General features: G+C 40.0%; 1 protein-coding gene across 1 annotated transcript; it reads right to left on the bottom strand.

Annotated features, from left to right (window-relative positions):
• Window positions 1-14,112: 14,112 nt before the first annotated feature.
• Window positions 14,113-19,786, bottom strand: LOC124273550 (protein rolling stone-like). The gene is made up of 4 exons (XM_046708834.1): window positions 19,382-19,786; window positions 16,966-17,197; window positions 14,968-15,078; window positions 14,113-14,800 (listed from the first exon to the last, which is right to left on the bottom strand). Exons 1-4 carry the CDS (start codon window positions 19,457-19,459, stop codon window positions 14,394-14,396), a joined length of 828 nt encoding a protein of 275 aa, XP_046564790.1. The 5' UTR covers window positions 19,460-19,786; the 3' UTR covers window positions 14,113-14,393.
• Between the last annotated feature and the right edge of the window lie 1,791 nt (window positions 19,787-21,577).

Genomic DNA, 21,577 nt, shown 5'->3' with positions numbered 1-21,577 from the left:
TCAATCATCCCCTGAAGCACATTCCATTTAGTGTATCAATATTGCTTATATGAACGGACCACTGAAAATTACTAATGACACCGGGTGTTCACGGAAATGATCAGGCAGGTAATGGAACAATACCATTGTATGTTTTGATATTACATTGCTTCAATATACTCGGTATAAACCAGTACGACAGGACATTCCTAGTTAACCATCAACGTCAAACATAAATAAATTCCATTCGCAGAAATTCTTTGTCAAGCTGCATGACAGGATGAATGATTTCGAATTTCCCATGAAGCATTTCCCCCTTAAATTTGTTGTTACACATCATCATCACTTCAAGCCAGCCACGTCAACATGTCCCATTTGCTTGGGTACTCAACAGTATGAACATATTCTAATTTCATGGAAAGCCATATTTTATGTACAGTATCGCCTTGATTTATTGAGTACTGGATTGCCATTGCCACACTCGTACTGGGCCCAGCTAATGTCGCGTTGCTATATTTTCACACCAGGGTGCAAGTTAAATTGTGTTCATGTTTTGGGTCTTTCACCGCAATCATTCTGCCAGCGGTAACCGTCTAGGACTTGCAGCATGTGCGGGCTTCCCTCCAACGGCATGCTGGCATCCTGATCATGTAAATATGTTTCAAAGCACCACTATGCACAGCTCACTCTGTCAATCTCTTTTCAAAAGGCATCCTTGGGGAAATATCAATTCTTGAATTCAGTAGAAATTATCAACAACCATTAAACAGGAGCAGAAGTATCCCTGTATATTCAGATACAATTACTTCAATGTTGATACGTGTTGAGACAAGACTAATTTAACCAGGTAAAGCACTGTCTGATTACTTTTTAACTAAACTTTTCTGTTAGAAAAAATAAAATAATGATAATTAAATGGTGAACGACCTGTCTCATCAGTACAATATTTACCCGTGTCTTCGCAATTATTATTAACTTACAGATAAGTATTTCATACTGTGGCTTGACGTTTAAAAAGTAATCAGGTTGTCATAATGGCAAGATATGCATCAAACGTAATTTCTTCATGCTGCCTCTGTGTATCATGTTTTTCATTTCATTGTATGTTTTTCAGCTTAATACAGCTAAAATGTTCAAATAAACAGTGGTTGTCCTAATGCATCAGACAGTATGTCTCCATCTACGTGAGTGACGTACTGTGATAATAAGCCGTGGGTATAAAAACGCCAATTCAAATTCTGAAATATATTCTCTGTTGTAATAAAATATTCAAAATATGTCTGACCTGTCACGTTCTTGTTGGGGTTTTCATTCCTGACACCTGCAACAGAAACAGAAAAACAGATTTCATGATCACCACCAGATGAACATTCCCCACAAACAAAGAAGGAAACACAACGATGGTATTGATATAGACATACAATATACAGTATAATCTGATACCAGATTATATTAATGCGTTTGCTCCATTCACCAAACACATCAACGGCCAAATATCTAACAAAATGTAACGCCACAATTTTAGTTTAGTTTTACGCCGCGCGCAGCAATGTTCCAGCTATAAGGGGGCGTAACGCCACAAAATTATGCATATGCTGGTCTTCATGTAATGTGAGATACAGTGTAATGTTAGTTCCTGAAGACCACATTTGAGTGGCGGTCACTGTTCACCCTGGACTCTCAGACTCAGCCTATTATGGAATCATGACCGCTATTGCAGCACAGTTAATATAATCTTCAGTCTCCTTAATGACATAAGCACTACTTTTTACTATATTAAAGGAAAACCAAGTTCTTTATTGCAATGAGTGTGAAGTTTCGGTGAAGGTACTAACACCGTTATCAAGCAAGTGTTCATCTTTAAAACTTCTAAAATGCACCTAAAGGAAGTTTTTGCACTATTGCCAATGCATTGGTACTACCATATACTCTCTACTGACACTCTTGTGAATACTGCCATCGTTATTTCTGTAGTGACCTGTCTTCATTTATAACCTTAGTATATTTGGAATACAAGTTATTGTATGACGTTTCTTTGTTGTTCGTTTGTTTCACACATTTCTTTGATTCCGGCTAAATTATCGCTTCAGCTTGCAAATCGACTTCGAATCTGAAGAATGGCGTGTTTGATCAATACACTTTAGAAGACAATAACTTTAACATAACTTTGCCAAAGTTTAATCACGGACTACATCTAAATGCCATCATCAGAAAATGTATGCAGGAATTACATGTGCTAAGTATTTGACGGTTGCCCACACAGCAGTGGAGATATACCTCCGCAAGTTGATACTGACTATACTTTAAACTTCGGGGCAAAAATCATGATGGTATTTTATTTACCAGATGCTGGGACGAAACCTTCAAAGGAAACATAATATTACATACAAACAGTATGCAAAGGACGAACAACATGCACAGTGTGTTCTTCTGTTTAAACAACCTGGTCCCTGAACGTATCCATTGCACTAGAAACCACCGCAGGTTCTTATGAAGGAAACATCGCTGTTTTAATAGGTGTTTACGATTTGAGATGTAAAATGTCGGTGTCGTATTCTTCAAAGCATGCATGTCACACTGTGTATCGCCGAGGCCACGACACTGCCAGTTAAACGACGGCAACATCATGTGTACCACCTTCAGGGATTGCCACACATCTAGTAGGTCGTCATTACTGTTTTACTTGATCAGACATTGACTGATGTAGGGTTCTATGGCCTAGAGATGATTGTTCATGAACTAACACATTAGGGTTCATTAGGTGTGAACGGGATAAGGATAGAACATAAACTGGGGATCCTGTGGGTGTGATCTTACGTGTAATGATGTTGTCGTACTTACTTGTATGAAAGTAGAAATTTACATGTTGAGGGCGACCAGCTACATGTACATGAGATAGGTATTATCGTCATTATTACCTCATATGTAACAACTTTGTTGTGCGCAGTGCCATATTTATACATGCGATGGACGTCGTCGTAAATGTGCCTGTGATGGATATGTTTTATACTTACACAACAGTGGACATGAATGACTATATTCCTTCATACATTCTGAACATTTATCTGCACAGTGTCTCCCTAGTTAGACAGACCCGTGTGCTTTCGATGCTACTGAAATATATATACTCATGCCAATAATAGTTGTCACCCCCTTCACTTTTTTAATTGAGGGTGTGGGGTGTGGTGTGGGGTGTGGAGGTTTGTGGGGGTTGGGGTGGGAGGGGTGACAACCATTATTGGCATGAGTATATTAATAAGACGAGTAGAAGGTTTGACATCAATACAGTAAAGGTGAAAACTGCTTCCAGTAAGGATTGTCTCAGTTCACCCAGCTGTAAAATGGGTGCCCGTGAGGATGTGCTGGCAATGTGAGTATTTAGTTCATTGCGCCTAACAGGCAGCATGGCTGTATGATCCCCAGGGAGTTGAAAAAGTATCGGAAAGTACGACAGTGTCCTGTGACCAGGGATAGTAATGTACGTAGCGCCGTGAGCAGGCAATGTGCCTGGATATGAGCGCCATATAAGCGGACTGTTACTGTTACTATGTATTTGTCATTAGATCATAGCTTGTTGTATGGTCACGGTGTGGGTACAAATGTTTCATAACTGTAGCCTAGGTCTCGTCGTAGACTTAGTTTATATATATATTCCACTAGTCCTGTGAGCATAGTACATGTCGTATTTAAGTAAGCGTTTTGGGTATGTTTCGGTAAGAGGGACAAACAAATTCCTCTACATAAACAAAGCTGTGGCTAAAAGTGAGTAAAGGGAGAATACATGTCTGTTTTCCACTTTTAAAGTCCTCTATCAGTCAAAGAATATTCGACATATTTTCATTAGTTAACATACGTCACAGGACCCTGTATCTAAAGTCCGTCTTTAAATGCGTTATAAAATAAATTATAATTATTATAACACATGTTGTTTTCCTCTGTAGCTTGCAGCACACTTCCGGGAAACTTAAGCTAACTGTACTATCTGCTGCCTGTAAAGAAAATAATTCTACTGAATTCTATAAAGAGATTATTGCTATAATAATACGATAAAGGCCAGAGGAGCACTTATCTACTACTCATAACGCAGTTAGGTGATAAAGAAGTGTTTACACTTTGATAGCATTTTTCTTTTACAAATATTCTTACACAAACAACACGACTCAGGGAGGTAATACTCGCCTCTGTGTAGTATGAGGAGGCAGCTGTTGCCGCTTGACCCTCGGTGACTCTACAGAATGCCTGTTCATAGAAACACATGGGTCATGTTTAAAAGTTATGTGTGTTGTAGTTGTAATTATGTTGCGTGTCACTGTATATTGTTGTAGCCTTCTAATGTTATTTGTCTCCATATATGTTGTTATCCCTTGTCCATATTTCTCCCACTGTCTGTCTCCATGTGTTATCTCCATATTTCTTGTCTCCACATGTGTTGTAGCCATATTTCTCTCCACTTGTGTCTCCACATGTGTTATAGCTTTCTCATGTTGTCTCCATTGTTCCTTATGTCCACCCTTCCTCCACATGTGTGCCATATTTGTCTCACATATGTTCTAGCTCTCCATGTTATTCCTTCTCCATGTATTGTATGCTTTCTCCATGTGTTATTTGTCTCCATGTGTTGTGCTTTCTCCTTGTGTTAATGTCTTCCACATATTTCCTTTCCATGTCTCCATGTTCTCTTTGTGTCTCCATATGTTGCTTTCCTCATGTGTGTCTCCATGTTATTTATGCTTTCTCTCCTTGTGTTGTCTCCACATGTGTTGTATCCTCCTCATGTTATTTGTCTCCCACATGTGTTATGCTCTCCTTGTGTTACTTCTGTCTCCATGTGTTTTCTTTCTCCTTGTGTTAATTTGTCTCACATGTGTTGTAGCTCTCCACTGTGTCTCCACATGTCTCTCCTTGTGTTGTAGTCTCTATTATTTCCTTGCTTTTTCTCCATATGTTATTTAGTCTCCCCCATGTTGTGCTTTCTCCTTGTGTTCTGTCTCCATATTTATGCTTTCCTTGTGTCTCCACATGTGTTGCTTTCTCCTTGTGTCTGTCTCCACATGTGTTGTATGCTCCTTGTGTTCATTTCCATATTTTCCTCATGTGTGTGTCTCCATGTGTGTGTTATTTGTCTCACATGTGTTGTAGCATGTGTGCTCTCCATGTGTGTGTCTCCATGTTCTTTCTCTCATATTAGATTTCTCCCACATGTGTTGTAGTCTCCTTGTGTTATTTGTCTCCCACATGTGGCTTGTTGCTTTCTCCTTCATGTTAATCTGTCCTTACATGTGTTAGCCTCCTTTGTGTTAATTTGTCTCCATGTGTTGTAGCTTTCCTTGTGTGCTATTTGTCTCTCCATATGCTGTGCTTTCTCCTTATGTCCATTTGTCTCCCACCTGTGTTCTTTTTCCTCCTTGTGTTGTGTGTCCTCCATGTGCTGTAGCTCTCCTTATGTGTTATTTGTCTCCACATGTGTTGTAGCTCTCCTTATGTTAATTTTGTTCCACATATGTTGTGGAAGCTCCTTGTGTGTGTTTATTCTCCTTGTGTTCTGTCTCCTTCTTGTGCTATTTGTCTCCACATGTGTTGTAGCTCTCCTTATGTTATTTGTACTCTCCACATGTTCCATGCTTTCCTAGGCATGTTGTCTCCATGTGTTGTAGCTTTCTCCTTGTGCTTGTCTCACATGTGTTCCTTGCTCTCCCTCATGTTATGTGCTTTCTCATGTGCTTCTTGTCTCCACATGTGTTGTCCATGTGTTCTTGTCTCCCACATGTGTTGTAGCTCCTCATATACATGTTGTCTCACATGTGTTGTAGCTTTCCTAGTGCATGTCTTCCACATGTGTTGTAGCTTGTCCTGTCTAGCATGTGTTCTTCTCCTTGTAGTGTCTCTCATGTTATGTGTCTCCTTATGTCCTGTGAAAGCTCCACATTGTGTTGGATTTATTCCATATGTTGTTGTCTCCTTATGTCATGTGGCTCTCATGTGTTCTGTCTCCATGTGTTGTGTGTTGTCTCCACATGTGTGTAGCTCTCCTTATGTTATTTGGTTCTTACATGTGTTGTAGCTCTTCTTATGTTATTTTGTCTCCACATGTGTTGTAGCCTCATTGTTGTCTCCACATGTTATTTGTCTCCATATGTGTTGTAGCTCCATGTGTTGTGTTATTTGTCTCCACATGTGTTGTAGCTCTGTTGTCTCATGTTATTTGTGTCTCCATGTGTGTGTGTTGTCTCCATGTGTTGTGTGTTGTCCCATGTGTTGTGTGATTCTGTCTCCATGTGTCTCATGTGTTGTCTTTTCATGTGTGTGCTTTCTCCTTGTGTTGTGTCTCCATGTGTTCTCATGTGTTGTAGCTCTCATGTGTGTGTGTGTCTCCACATGTGTGTGTGTCTCCATGTGTGTCTCATGTGTGTGTTCCATGTGTTGTGTGTGTGTCTCCATGTTGTGGCTCTGTTGTTGTCTCCACGTGTGTGTGTGTCCTTGTCTCCATGTGTGTCTGTGTGTGTCTCCATTGTGTGTCTCTCATGTGTCTCCACATGTGTGTGTGTGTTGTGTCTCCATGTGTTGTCTCATGTGTCTCCACATGTGTTGCTGTGCTTGTCTCCACATGTGTTGTAGCTCCTTGTGTTAATTTGTTCCATATGTGTTGTAGCTCTCCTATGTCACTTGTCTCCACATTTGGCAAAGCTCTTCTTATGTTATTTGTCTCCACATGTGTTGTAGCCTCCTTTGTGTTACTGTTCCACATGGCTAGGAAGCCTCCTTGTGTTATTTGTCTCCATATATGTTGTAGCTCACCTTATGTTATTTGTCTCCACATGTGTTGTAGCTCTTCTTGTTATGTTATTTGTCTCCATATATGTTGTAGCTCAATTTTATGTTATTTGTCTCCACATGTTGTAGCTCTCCTTATGTTATTTGTCTCCACATGTGTTGTAGCTCACCTCATGTTATTTGTTCCACATATGTTGTAGCTCTCCTTCATGTTATTTGTCTCCACATGTGTTGTAGCTCTCCTTATGTTATTTGTCTCCACATGTGTTGTAGCTCTCCTTATGTTATTTGTCTCCACATGTGTTGTAGCTCTCCTTATGTTATTTGTCTCCACATGTGTTGTAGCTCTCCTTATGTTATTTGTCTCCACATGTGTTGTAGCTCTCCTTATGTTATTTGTCTCCATATATGTTGTAGCTCACCTCATGTTATTTGTCTCCACATGTGTTGTAGCATGTTATTTGTCCCACATGTGTTGTAGCTCTTCTTATGTTATTTGTCTCCACATGTGTTGTAGCTCTTCTTATGTTATTTTGTCCCACATGTGTTGTAAGCTCACCTTATGTTATTTGTCTCCACATGTGTTGTAGCTCTCCTTGTATTTTGTCTCCATATGTGTTGTAGCTCAATTCGTGTTATTTGTCTCCATATGTGTTGTAGCTCACCTCATGTTATTTGTCTCCATATGTGTTGTAGCTCTCCTTATATCTGTCTCCATATGTGTTGTAGCCCACCTTTATGTTCTCTAGATATTGTTGTAGCTCTCCTTGTGTTATGTGTCTCCATATGTAGCTCACTTCCTCGTGTTATTTGTCTCCATATGTGTTGTAGCTGTCACCACTGTGTTATTTGTTCCACATGTGTGTGCAACTTGTCCCTATTGTGTTCTCGTCACATCGTGCTAGTTGTTATTCCATATGTGTTGTATCTCTCCTTATATTTGTCTGCATATGTGTTGTATCTCTCCTTATGTTATTTGTCTTTATATGTGTTGTATCTCTCCTTATATTTGTCTCCATATGTGTTGTAACTTTCCTTATGTTACTTGTCTGCATATGTGTTGTAACTTTCCTTATGTTATTTGTCTCCATATGTGTTGTATCTCTCCTTATATTTGTCTCCATATGTGCTGTAACTTTCCTTATGTTACTTGTCTGCATATGTGTTGTATCTCTCTTTATATTTGTCTCCATATGTGTGTTGTATCTCTCCCATATGTTATTTGTCTGCATATGTGTTGTATCTCTGCTTTATATTTGTCTCTATATGTGTTGTAGAATTTCCTTATGTTACTTGTCTCGCATATGTGTTGTAACTTTCCTTATGTTATTTGTCTCCATATGTGTTGTATCTCTCCTTATATTTGTCTCCATATGTGTTGTATCTCTCCTTATGTTATTTGTCTGCATATGTGTTGTATCTCTCCTTATATTTGTCTGCATATGTGTTGTAACTTTCCTTATGTTACTTGTCTGCATATGTGTTGTAACTTTCCTTATGTTATTTGTCTGCATATGTGTTGTAGCCTACCTCATGTTATTTGTCTCCATATGTGTTGTAGCTCACCTCGTGTTAATTGTCTCCATGTGTGTTGTAGCTCACCTCATGTTATTTGTCTCTCATATGTGTTGTAGCTCACCTCGTGTTATTTGTCTCCACATGTGTTGTAGCTCACCTCATGTTATTCGTCTCCATATGTGTTGTAGCTCTCCTTATGTTACTTGTCTGCATATGTGTTGTAACTTTCCTTATACTATTTGTCTGCATAAGTGTTGTAACTTTCCTGATGATATTTGTCTCCATATGTGTTGTAGCTCATCTCGTGTTATTTGTCTGCATATGTGTTGTAGTTCTCCTTATGTTACTTGTCTGCATATGTGTTGTAACTTTCCCTGTTTTTGTCTCCTTATGTTGTAGCTTTCCTCTGTTATTCTGTCTCCATGTTTGTAGCTCTCCTTCCTGATGATATTATGTCTCCATATGTGTTGTAACTTTCCTTATATTTTTGTCTCCACATGTGTTGTAGCTCTCCTTATGTTATTTGTCTCCATATGTGTTGTAGCTCACCTCGTGTTATTTGTCTTCATATGTGTTGTAGCTAACCTTATGTTAATTGTCTCCATATGTGTTGTAGCTCACCTCGTGTTATTTGTCTCCACATGTGTTGTAGCTCACCTCATGTTATTTGTCTCCATATGTGTTGTAGCTCTCCTTATGTTACTTGTCTGCATATGTGTTCTAACTTTCCTTATACTATATGTCTTCATAAGTGTTGTAACTTTCCTGATGATATTTGTGTGCATATGTGTTGTAACTCTCCTTATATTTTGTCTTCACATGTGTTGTAGCTGTCCTTATGTTATTTGTCTGCATATGTGTTGTAGCTCACCTCGTGTTATTTGTCTGCATATGTGTTGTAGCTGTCCTTATGTTACTTGTCTGCATATGTGTTGTAGCTGTCCTTATGTTACTTGTCTCCATATGTGTTCTAGCTCACCTCGTGTTATTTGTCTGCATATGTGTTCTAGCTCACCTCGTGTTATTTGTCTGCATATGTGTTGTAGCTGTCCTTATGTTACTTGTCTCCATATGTGTTGTAGCTGTCCTTATGTTACTTGTCTCCATATGTGTTCTAGCTCACCTCGTGTTATTTGTCTGCATATGTGTTGTAGCTCACCTCGTGTTATTTGTCTCCATATGTGTTGTAGCTCTCCTTATGTTACTTGTCTCCATATGTGTTCTAGCTCACCTCGTGTTATTTGTCTCCATATGTGTTGTAGCCGACCTCGTGTTATTTGTCTCCATATGTGTTGTAGCTCTCCTTATGTTATTTGTCTGCATATGTGTTGTAACTGTCCTTATGTTACTTGTCTGCATATGTGTTCTAGCTCACCTCGTGTTATTTGCCTGCATATGTGTTGTAACTTTCCTGATGACATTTGTCTCCATATGTGTTGTAACTTTCCTTATATTTTGTCTCCATATGTGTTGTAGCTGTCCTTATGTTATTTGTCTCCACATGTGTTGTAGCTCACCTCGTGTTATTTGTCTGCATATGTGTTGTAGCTGTCCTTATGTTACTTGTCTGCATATGTGTTGTAGCTGTCCTTATGTTACTTGTCTGCATATGTGTTGTAACTGTCCTTATGTTATTTGTCTCCATATGTGTTCTAGCCCACCTCGTGTTATTTGTCTCCATATGTGTTGTAACTGTCCTTATGTTACTTGTCTGCATACACCTCGTGTTATTTGTCTCCACATGTGTTGTAGCTCACCTCGTGTTATTTGTCTCCACATGTGTTGTAGCTCACCTCGTGTTATTTGTCTCCACATGTGTTGTAGCTCTCCTTATGTTATTTGTCTCCATATGTGTTGTAACTGTCCTTATGTTACTTGTCTGCATATGTGTTCTAGCTCACCTCGTGTTATTTGTCTCTACATGTGTTGTAGCTCTCCTTATGTTATTTGTCTCCATATGTGTTGTAGCCCACCTCGTGTTATTTGTCTCCACATGTGTTGTAGCTCTCCTTATGTTACTTGTCTGCATATGTGTTGTAGCTCTCCTTATTTTACTTGTCTGCATATGTGTTCTAGCTCACCTCGTGTTATTTGTCTCCATATGGGTTGTATCTCTCCTTATGTTATTTGTCTCCACATGTGTTGTAACATTCCTTATGTTACTTGTCTCCATATGTGTATAGCTCTCCTTATGTTATTTGTCTTTATATGTGTTGTAGCTCACCTCGTGTTATTTGTCTGCATATGCAGTTAGCTCTCCTCAAATCTCACGACACCTGTACCCAGTACCACCAGACACACTCTCACCGATCTAACATACAGACACGTGTGGTATTCAGCCATGTTCACAACATGGCAGCTTGTGGAGACCGCCGCCATCACGACGACGTCCACTGTGTCATCACGTCACAGTGATGTTGGTCTTACTGAGGAGCATGGACAGTTGCTGCTGATGTGGAAACACAAGGACAGCATGTATTTGAAGTGATTCACTTACCTTCCAGATGCTGTCATAGACAAAATATCAGTTACAACCGTCTTGATTGCTGGAAACAATCTACACAGTCGACCGCCTGCTTTAAACATCTTTATTGTTTGTAGATGATATCTTACACCGCTCTCGTCAATAACCCACATCGCCAATACATCACGATGGTTTTGTTCGTTTGTCACTTATATCACTATTACATCCGTATGACGGCGGTCTCTAAAGAATCGACTGGATTAGACAATCCGGTGATTGATAGATACATCACGGCTGATACAATGACGTAATTTCAAAAGCACATGAATTTTCCTGGGACGATATTGATGAGGACGAACACGGCCAAACACTGCTACGTCTACCGCTAAGATCTCCTCTACAAACCCGTGAATATCCGGGCTAGAATTGGTCTTCAGTAACCCATGCTTGTCCTAATAGGCGACTAACGGGATCGGGTGGTCAGGCTCGCTGACTTGGTTGCCACATGTCATCGTATCCCAACTGCGTAGAATGATGCTCATGCAGTTGATTACTGGATTGTCTGGTTCAGACTCGATTATTTACAGACCGCTGCCATATAGCTGGAATATTGCTGAGTGTGGCGTTAAACAACAAACTGACCAACCAAACAACCTCATCTAAACCCTCTAATTTCAAAGATGCAATGTCATTCTATATATTTTCTAGTTTACGTCAATATCAGTCTGTTGGTCTGTGATCAAATACACCTGTAGAAGACAAATACCTACGAGATGTCACTGGAAATAGCGACCATTCATCAAAAACACTAATTGTAGGCCAACATCTAAGCACATTCAACAATTAAGTCCAATGTGAATATATACGTTTTTGTCAAAGAAAGCAACACATAGACCCATCATTCAATGTAGTTGTGCTGATTGCCCAGTATATGTTGAGGTATAGCGTTCCGTTAGTCTGTATAAGATTGAACGTTTCTTTACACGTGTAAACACTGACACACAGGGAATTGCATTCATCAGTCATCGCGTAATTATACAAAAAATACCAAGACTGGAATTGTGAGTGATGAATTTTGTATTTTTCGCCTCTTTAAAGACTACCGCAGCATTCTCCTTTCGGTTGGCACCAACTGTTTTCTTGGTGATTCGACGTGTATTCGTGGAAAACATCACACAAAATGTACATGTAGGTAGTGTACTTCTCCCTCATGGAGAGAGGTTGCCTCGTGTATTCCTGTCACTGCATGTTACAATAGCTGTGTGTTATTGCTGGCCATGTAAAACATGATGCGGTGTCGCGTCGTGTAATGTAATAATGGTGTTGTCGTTGTTATCGTTGTATTTGTTGTTGATGACGTTTCGATTGTTTAATTAACAAATGCTGAAGAGAAAGATTAAAATTTATATATTTAATCAAATATTCATACATGTAAGTATATCAATAGCAGCAGTATACATTCCGATGGCCATATTCTCGTTTCCGTCACGGAAGGGACAAAAGTTATGTGCATCACGCATATTTGTGTAACGTCATGTTCAAATCTAATGTGCGGAATTTTACCCAACAGGCGAAGCGTTTGAGAAAAGATTGTTACCTTGTTGTTTGGCACAACATCAGTGACGCTTTATCACGGCGGTCGATGAATTACCACCAATGTCTCTCGCTTCCGAGTAAAGGACACGGCTCTTTTCAACAAATGGTGTTTCATTTGAATTTTTATAGACGTTTATAGGCATTTTATTAGATTCGAAATAATGCTGATTTCTTTACTTCTATTTATGTATATTGTATACTCGCCCGTGCAATGAGTTGTTAACAAACGTTCATGGATATTTTTCGCTTCACTATCTCTATTTGTATTTCTTTGAGTGGCATGTTACAAGATGGACAGACTTCATGAATAACTTCTCTAGTTCATGAGTGCAACGTTTCCATACAGGTTCTTGTACCGTTGTCAAGCAGGAATTCCTCCATAAAGTTTGTTCAACATTGTCTCTTTATGCCTGCTGTACTTATTGTACTTTGACGGCATTATCAAGTTGGATATTCCCAACTTCAGCCTCACTAATGACCTATCCGTTTCAATGATGTGTATAGCATGTGCTGTAAACAGCAGGAATTCGAAGATCTGGCACTTGGCCTCTCATGTCTAATGAAGATATTTCCACTCTTGAAAAATCCACTCTTAATGCAGTTTTAAGAAAAGCAGAAGTCAGAAACACACCTCTCCTCGTCGTTCTGGGACAAGTTCGACATGATGCCCCCTGTAGATATGCTTCAGTCAGTTAACGTACATAGAAACATCATTTGGTTGTTATGGCGACGTTTTCAGCCACGCACTCAAGTCATATACCGTCCCCTATAGTGGCCGTCAACCAGCAACAATTCCACGTCAAGACTGATGGATTCCAGACCGACGCACCTCCGACACAGGCTCCGACACAACCCCTAAAGTCCATACCAAACATTGTAACAGTGGTATATCTGCGAGAACAGTTCGACGACGTCCATGCGTTTACGTCAGCCCAGCCCAGTGGCCACTTCTGACGTGAGACATCGACGTCGATAACAGTGCTGCATCAGAGTCGTCGCCAGTGACTGTGATTGAGGGGGACTTGAATGTTGTGAGATTGCTTTACCGTTTTTGCAAACCCCAGGGTGATGTTTCAACACGCTAGCGCCAGACCAGATGCTGCTCGAGTTGCACAGCAACAACTATAGTAATCAGAACAATGTTTATGTGTAACACTATCTGCAAGATCCCTTCATTTCATTTATCATCCATTGAAATGGTGAGACACTTAAGTCGTCATCCGAATCCTCCAACTATACTGCCAAAACTCTTTCCTCTGACATCGAATGATCTTTCCCAGGATTTTAATCGACGTTTTGTGGCCTCAACAAGGCGAATGTACCAGGCCTGGACATAAACTGGACACTACTGACCGTATGAAGATGCTTGTGAACTCTCTCTTGTGTTGTGGCTCATTTGCATATGACAGGTGCCCTGTTGTTAAGGATTATTGATCGTTACCATACCTTGAAACACGTGTCCTTCCATGTGAAACCATTTCATTCGCGGCAGTAAACGTTTCACACTGATTGTTTTTGTTGTTTGTGTGTCCCAATAACTTCTGGCTTTGAGTATATGCCATTTATATGTATCATTATTGCACGCAGGTTTGCAAAGAAGAAAGCGTGTATGTACCATTCCCAATGCGTATATGTACCATTCCTAATGCGTGTATGTACCATTCCCAATGCGCGTATGTACCATTCCTAATGCGCGTATGTACCATTCCTAATGCGTGTTTGTACCATTCCCAATGCGCGTATGTACCATTCCCAATGCGCGTATGTACCATTCCCAATGCGTGTATATACCATTCTTAATGCGTGTATGTATCACGGCTTTACAAATGACAAACCCTCATCTTTGGTGTAAAGAAATGAATTAAATTCTGTATATCAATATCACTGATGTACACAATAACAATGGGATTTTGCTTTAGTTCAACGACACAACTGCGATAATATAACATTAATATGTGATTTAAGTTTGTTAAAATGCAATATGTGACCTTATAAAATCATCACTAATTCAAACCGACAAATTATTGTAATTTTCCTGAGTGATTCTTTCCACGACAAGTCTTGTTCAAACACGTGCACATTCACTGTCACTTCTTTCAATCGATGAATCAAGAATCCTTGCATCCTCGTGGTTTTTCAGCCATTTTGAACGTACGTATATTCTGAGTATGTGGGTGAAATACACCACCAAGTACAAACAAGGTAGAGCCACAAAGGTGCTCAGAAACACAAGAGGTAGAGTCCGCTTCAGTTTGGACCAATCAAGAATCTTGTAGATATACGGTTCTCCCTTGTCATTGGTCCCTCCAAGTATGTGATATACGACACTGAAAACTGTGTAGATGACGCCATAGATTACTGGGTAAATCACGTGATACACACGAACCGGCATGGCGATGACGAGGAGGTTGGAGAAGACGTATATGGAGTTCATGCCGTGGAGGATGAATCTTAGTAGGGTCAAGTGTTGATCTGAAAGATGGTCGAAATATATATATCTCACACGAAGTCGTTCCCGATTATCAGGTGACTAATTGGTAGAAACACAAACACAAGTACTTGAACGATAACACGAATCAAATTCAATTAACTTAATTCACGTGAATGGACATGACATTAAGAAACAACAATGTACACACCCTTAAAAAGGAAGATCCAGTAGATGGCGCTGATGTGTAAACTCCCTTCAGTGACGACACTGTTGAGGAGCCAGGATACCTTTATGTACCACGGCAGATGTGACGTGTAACCTGAAGACGGAAATGTGTTAGTGTCGTTATTTCTTAGTTTTCCAATGTTTTAAAGTAAACTTGGACATTCCGAACTACTGCGTTGTCCGAACACCCCTCCTTTCATTTTTGGAAATGATCACGTGTTAATATATGTATTTTGCATTATGAGGACTTGTAGTCGATCTGTATGTCCATGATGATATTACCCTGTTGAATTGTTCCTCGCGTTCTATGTGGATAAGTGGCACTTGTAGCGAGGAATGTTGCCATGTAGACATTTCCTCCAGCTAGAAAATGCAATAGTGCGTTCCTCCTTCGCACTGATCGTGATCGATCATTGCCTCATTTGTCAGGACTACAGTCAGCCCAGTCGACTGAGCTGCACGGAATTGCGTCCCTTGGACACTACGGGAACATACTGCAGTTGGAAATAATCCCAAAACACCCGATTGTGGTTTTAGGTTTGTCAGATTTATACCGAGGCTTCACTAGAACATTGTTCAAAGCAATCATTCACAGGGTGGCTATTCTCGAAAGTGTCCCAGCTAAGACAGATCCTAACTAGTTAGGACAGGAGTTAGGACATCCTACCGTTAGGATAAGACCCATTCTCGAAACGATCCTATCCCTGTCCTAACTTGAGCTACCGATCCTAGTTAGGATTGCGAGCTCTTCAGTAGGTGAGATAGAAAAACATTCATTAATTTGGGGATTAACCTAAATATTACCCATGATTCATTCCATAAAAAGCACATATATACGGGCAACTACAATCTCGTTTACAAGATAAATGGTAGACTAGAAATCGAAGTAAAAAGCTTGAAAGTGGTGAAATTCAGCTTTTGGTGCATTTAGTATAACTAGAAGAAATTATAATTAATTATTGTTATAATTAAAATACACATCTTGTATCCAGAAAAATAGAGAGAATTAGTACTTGCATAGATTTAACATATTTACTGAGATTTTTTAATATCTCTTTGTTCGAATTACCATACAGTATTGTTATATGTTAATATATTCGATATTTTCATCACATTATGGTACTTTTGAGGTTTGTGAATATTCATTTATTTGACAAGGAGATAACATTTTTACTTCAGAATTTGAAAGTCTGCCAAAAAAGCAAGAAGATATGTCCAAAAAATATTTTCATTTTATTTGTTTTTTTTTAATGAAAATCATGAACTCTTATTATGTGTCATCTCACAAACTGAAAATTCACTAAGGAAATAAACAGGAGTTACTCCCCCTATCAAGTTGGCCTTGACATTGACAATTCACGGCAATGTGACAGAAAAGAGCAATGTTGTGATTAAAATGGCCGAGAAGAGGTAAGAATTGAACAAATGTCTTTCGTAGATCTAAAGAAAATGTGAATTGCAACAAGTGTGTCTATTCATGACCGATAAATTGATAATCTAAGCACAAAGAAGTCATAAAAACTATGTGCTTTTGTAAATTCAGATGTTATTTAGGTGAGTTATTTTGTTTGACAACGTCAAAACTGGTGAACAAACAAGAACCACACCTTGTTGACTTCCACTAAGATAGACTTAGGACAAGTCAGAACCTAGTATTTGTCCTAAGTTAGGATATCCTAGCGCTAGGATACTTTTTGAGAATAAGGTAGGACACCTATCCTAGACCCTAGGATCAAAGTTAGGATATCCTAGGGCTAGGATCCTTTCGAGAAAAGGGGCCCAGATTTGTCAGCATTCTCCTTCTTTTCATATATAGCCCAAGTCAACGACCTGTTTTACTGGGTGTCCTAGACCCGCATCAGATAGTCCTCCTCACTCAATCACTCTATGCTCGTAATGTTTGCAGGTCAAGCCGGACTGTAGCGTGTAATAGATACTATACAAATAGTAACACCTGATTATTACTAAGTAAACCATTTACCCTTTATAATGTCCTGCCTGTTGATCCTGACGAACACGACGATGACTGCGTCCAGGACAGCACTGATGGTCAGCAGGAGGTAGGTCCAGTTGGTGAGGTAGATGAACCACACAGTGCCACCTAGCGGTGATGACGTCACTTTGGTGGAATACACCATGCTACTGACCAGCCAGGATGTATGAAACAGAGCCCAGAATATCCTCCAGGACAGGTACAGACGGGGGTGGCCCCACTGAAACAGACGTTATACAATCATATCAATAGATTGAGTACACTCACGGCACCAGTCCAGCTGTACATATAGATCTCGACTTCCACGCACAAGGTCTTCTGCAGGTAGGGGAAGGCCTCACTACAGACCTTCCGTCATTCACGAGCATACATTCTCCATTAATTTTTGCCGTTTTCATTTTTGCAAGTATTGGATTATGTTTCAACTTGTGACAAAGAAGTATGCCATAAATATCTGAGCACTTACACGTAAATGTATATTCCAGCTGGTCGACAAAATATTCTAAACGGTACATCAATTCGTCATTTATAAGGCCTACCTGCAAGAAATGACACATACCACAGGAATTCTTTCCAAACACTAACGCATTTACCCAGCATGGAAAGCTTTATATTCTATCACCTTCAGAGGAATGTTTTCGCGTGGGTTTATTTGTTGTATTGGTTGTACAGTGTGTTCAGCCTGCAGTAGATGTAGGATCTATGTAGATGTGACATGTACACACAAACTACTGTCTTCCCTCAAGTCTGGCACACCATATACTTGACGTATAGGATCATAAACATACTAAACATACTCTGGCAGTATGGACGACTTCACGATACTTACTAATCAGTGTGCGAAATAGCCACTGGCCGCTAGCCCGTGGCTAGTAAAAATCCGGTCGGGCCAGTAAATCTCCAAGTCACTGGCACGACTGACTAGCGAATTTTCATGGGGTCACTTTGTAAATATATCACTCTCTCCGACTTACTAAGTTATAATACACTTTTAAATCATGCAAGATTATGGCCTGATAAAAATGTTCATCATACTAGCAGCCTAATGATGAAACCCGTGTCTTCATTCAAATTTCGTACTAGTGAATTATTTTGTGGGCTGGTAACTTTCAGGCATAGCTAGCCCGACTGGCTAGCAAAATTTGGAAACTATTTTGCACGCTGTTACTAATTATAGATTAGACGTTGATTGCCGGGTACCAGGACTGCAGTCCTCCATGAACTGATCACATTGACCAACCAGAACGTACATTTGGAATGTTTTAAGGCATTTTGCACCTGCTTTATCGTACGCCAATTTGAGGTGTCAGAGAGACACAGTTGAGGAGATGTTTGTTGTTTTCAGTTATCAAACTGTTTTCACGATTACATAAACAAACAGTTAGTTACCAAAAGAAGTTTAGAGTCAACAAATATTCTGGCATTATAAGAATGTTGCCGAGAAAAGGCAACGTCATAAGAATGTGTGCCTCGCGGTTGTACTTGAAGTAGACAATATCACATTATACCATCGTACCTTGTATCAGAAACAATGTCTCAGTAGAACACCGTGGTGCTGGCATTGTGGTGACAGAGGGATATATAGTTAGAAGTAGTCGGTATACATATATGCCAGGTATTTGTACGTAGTGGAGGGTTTGCCCCAATTTTCCCATTCCTTCACATAAAAATGACTATTTCCACTGACATTTACTCGAACTCCATAAAACTTTTAAAACGGTATTATTAAGTGATCTGGGCTAAATTCGTATCCTCCCTCTGATCAAGGATCAGAATGTCGTTTGTTGAGAACTTGTTGAGGACAGCACGACACATACATGTACAATTTATTCAAGTCCCTTGGACTTCTACCTTGCGATATTTCCTTAACGTGAGTTGTGGCGGTGGGGTAGCCTAGTGCTTAACGCGTTGGCTTGTCACGCCGAAGATCCGGGTTCGATTCCCCACATTTCTGGTGTCCCCGTCGTGATATTGCTGGAATATTGCTAAAAGCGGCGTAAAACCATACTCTCACTCATTGACAGGATTTTCTCACTAGGAACCTGCAGTAGAGTTTATGTCATGTCAAGAATAATTTTCAAGTAGTTCAATAAAAGCAGTAAAAGAAGAAAAAATAAGGGATGTGTATCATGTTATTATTCAACACGTGCTTTTAGAAACTAAAATATATATACTTGGGGATTCCAGGTAAGAATTTGTCCCGAGACACATATGCTTGTCGTGAGAGCTGACTCGAGTTATCGGGTGATCCCGCTCGTCACTGGATTGTCTGAGTCGGCCTTGAATATGTACCGGCAACGACCATGAAGCAAGAACGAATATTGACTAGTGCGACGTTAAAAAACAAACAAGCTTATCATTTGAGATAATGCTCACGGAGGACGATATTTAACTGAATACCTACCTGGGATGTGACAAATCTTTGAGGTTCATTGTGGCCCAGTGCAAAGTTGCACGTACGGAATTCACTTCTAATACCCATGACAAAACATCCACATCAGTATGTCACATCAGTATCCTAGATTCCAGAGTCAGATAATGACAATGAAACGACACTTGCTCAACAAACAAAGACTCTCTCCCTTTCATCAGCTACCCGATAAGACATGGCAATTTGTAACCACACCTGAAAGTACGGGTTGTCTGAGCAAGATCATCCAAGGTCTATCTCAAACACGATAAATTAACAGAAATCAACATTAATCCTGAATCAAAGAAACATCCACACGTCCAATATCCACACACATTGCCACTACGAGTTGTAGGCTGAGTGTGCTATTTCATTCATGAGCGGCCAATGTCAGGTATAGGCTGCCTCCAACCATCTGGCGCCGTGAGATGCTGGCATCATTTATATACTCCCAGAGTACTGGAGGAGCCGCCAAACAGAGGCACTCGGTGGCAGTTGGGCTGCTGAAGAAAATGTAGTGAAAAGGTTGATGAAGAGTAGTATGAGAGCGAGCGAGATAGGAAACGAGACGACTCTCGGTTTTGTCCTGTTTTTGTCATGTTGTCATGGTGTCATGATGCATGATAAAATCGTGTTTTATTACAGGTTCCGAAACATCTGAAGCCGTAGTGGTGTCGATTGTGATGCAAAAGCTTAACAAAGGAAAGAAATTACTGGCAGTTCGATTTCGTCTACAGGCCACGTATTTGCTCGAGTTGTCAAAGTTTACCAAGGCAATTCGCCTAGGAAATAACACGTTTTTGTTTGTTTGTTGTTTAACGCCACATAGCTCTATGACGCCGGTATGTAAATAATCGAGTCTGCATAGGTCAGTCCAGTAATTGACAGAGTGAACCTCGATATACACAACTGGAATACGATAACATGCATCACCTTAGTCCGCGAGTCCCATTAGTCGCCTGGACAAACGTGGGTTGTTGAATACCAGTTCTAATCCAGATATTCACTGGTCACAGCTTCAGAGATATTGCTGATTAAACATCGTTCAATAATCATCAAGACCCGTGAAGATCCGGGTTAGAATTGGTCTTCAGTAACCCATTGTCGTAAGAGACGACTGACGAGATCGGGTGGTCAGGCTCGTTGATTTGGTTGCCATATGTCATCGTATCCCAATTGCGCAGATCGATGCTCATGCTGTTGATCACTGGATTGTCTAGACTCGATTAGTGACAGACCGCCACCATATAGCTGGACTATTGCTGAATGCGGCGTAAAACAACAAACCAACCAATAATCATCAAATGGCTAACTCACTTTCAGGAGTTACCCTCCAGTCTTTGAATATAGGAGGCGAGTTACACTTGTTCATGTCTGCACTAGTCTCTTAGGTAATAATAAATAGTTTAAATGATAATTTCTATGCAGCGAGGAATACTTTCCACGAGAGAGTGTAGGGGAGGACCTCCCTTAATGACGTGCGATATTGTAATAGCTTCAACGTTTGCTTTTGGCGTACAATCAGACATGTTCTTTGTACCGGGATTTCAAAGGGCATGTAATGATTCTTGCTCCGAAGGCCAAGGTCACAACATCGATTCCTCAGTAAAGGTTCAAACGTTTTATGATAGGCGTGAGGAGGACAGTCTAAACTGGACGCATCAGTGGTGTAAGATGCAATTACCTGTTTTGACTTGAAGCAAAAGTTCCTGTCGTGTTTTAGGTGAACAGATACCTTTGCATGTGTTTATGACGTTTCAACCGAAGCAATCAGTACCCTGAGATCCAAGTCACTCACAAGAAGAGTTGCTGTTTTATGCGTTCATGTAAATATTAAATAATGTCCGTCAAGTCCGCCATGTTCAGTGAAGGTCAATAGAAATTATACACCTGGAACTGGCCATACATTTACTAACGTTATCCAGTGGTATCTATTAAACAAAATCATTGACGTGATAGATGTAATATCCTCCATACAGTCTGTTTCAAGTACTTCAAGACCATATAACCGTCTCTTGTTTGTTTCTTGTTAAACCATCATTAGCAATGGGTGTATGGGCGGCAGTTTATGTATGTATTTGAAAGTAAATGATTCAAGCTTATCCTTACTTCATATTAAGTAATTATACATCGCCCGATCATTGCGTCTATTGTAGATAAGTGATAAAATGAAATGGGGATCGCGTTTGG

The sequence above is a fragment of the Haliotis rubra genome, unplaced genomic scaffold, assembly GCF_003918875.1.
Source record: "Haliotis rubra isolate DU_JTF1 unplaced genomic scaffold, ASM391887v1 Scf1034, whole genome shotgun sequence".
NCBI classification, from domain to species: domain Eukaryota; kingdom Metazoa; phylum Mollusca; class Gastropoda; order Lepetellida; family Haliotidae; genus Haliotis; species Haliotis rubra.
Note: the sequence above shows the minus strand (reverse complement) of the source record. Positions and strands in the feature narration are given on the sequence as shown.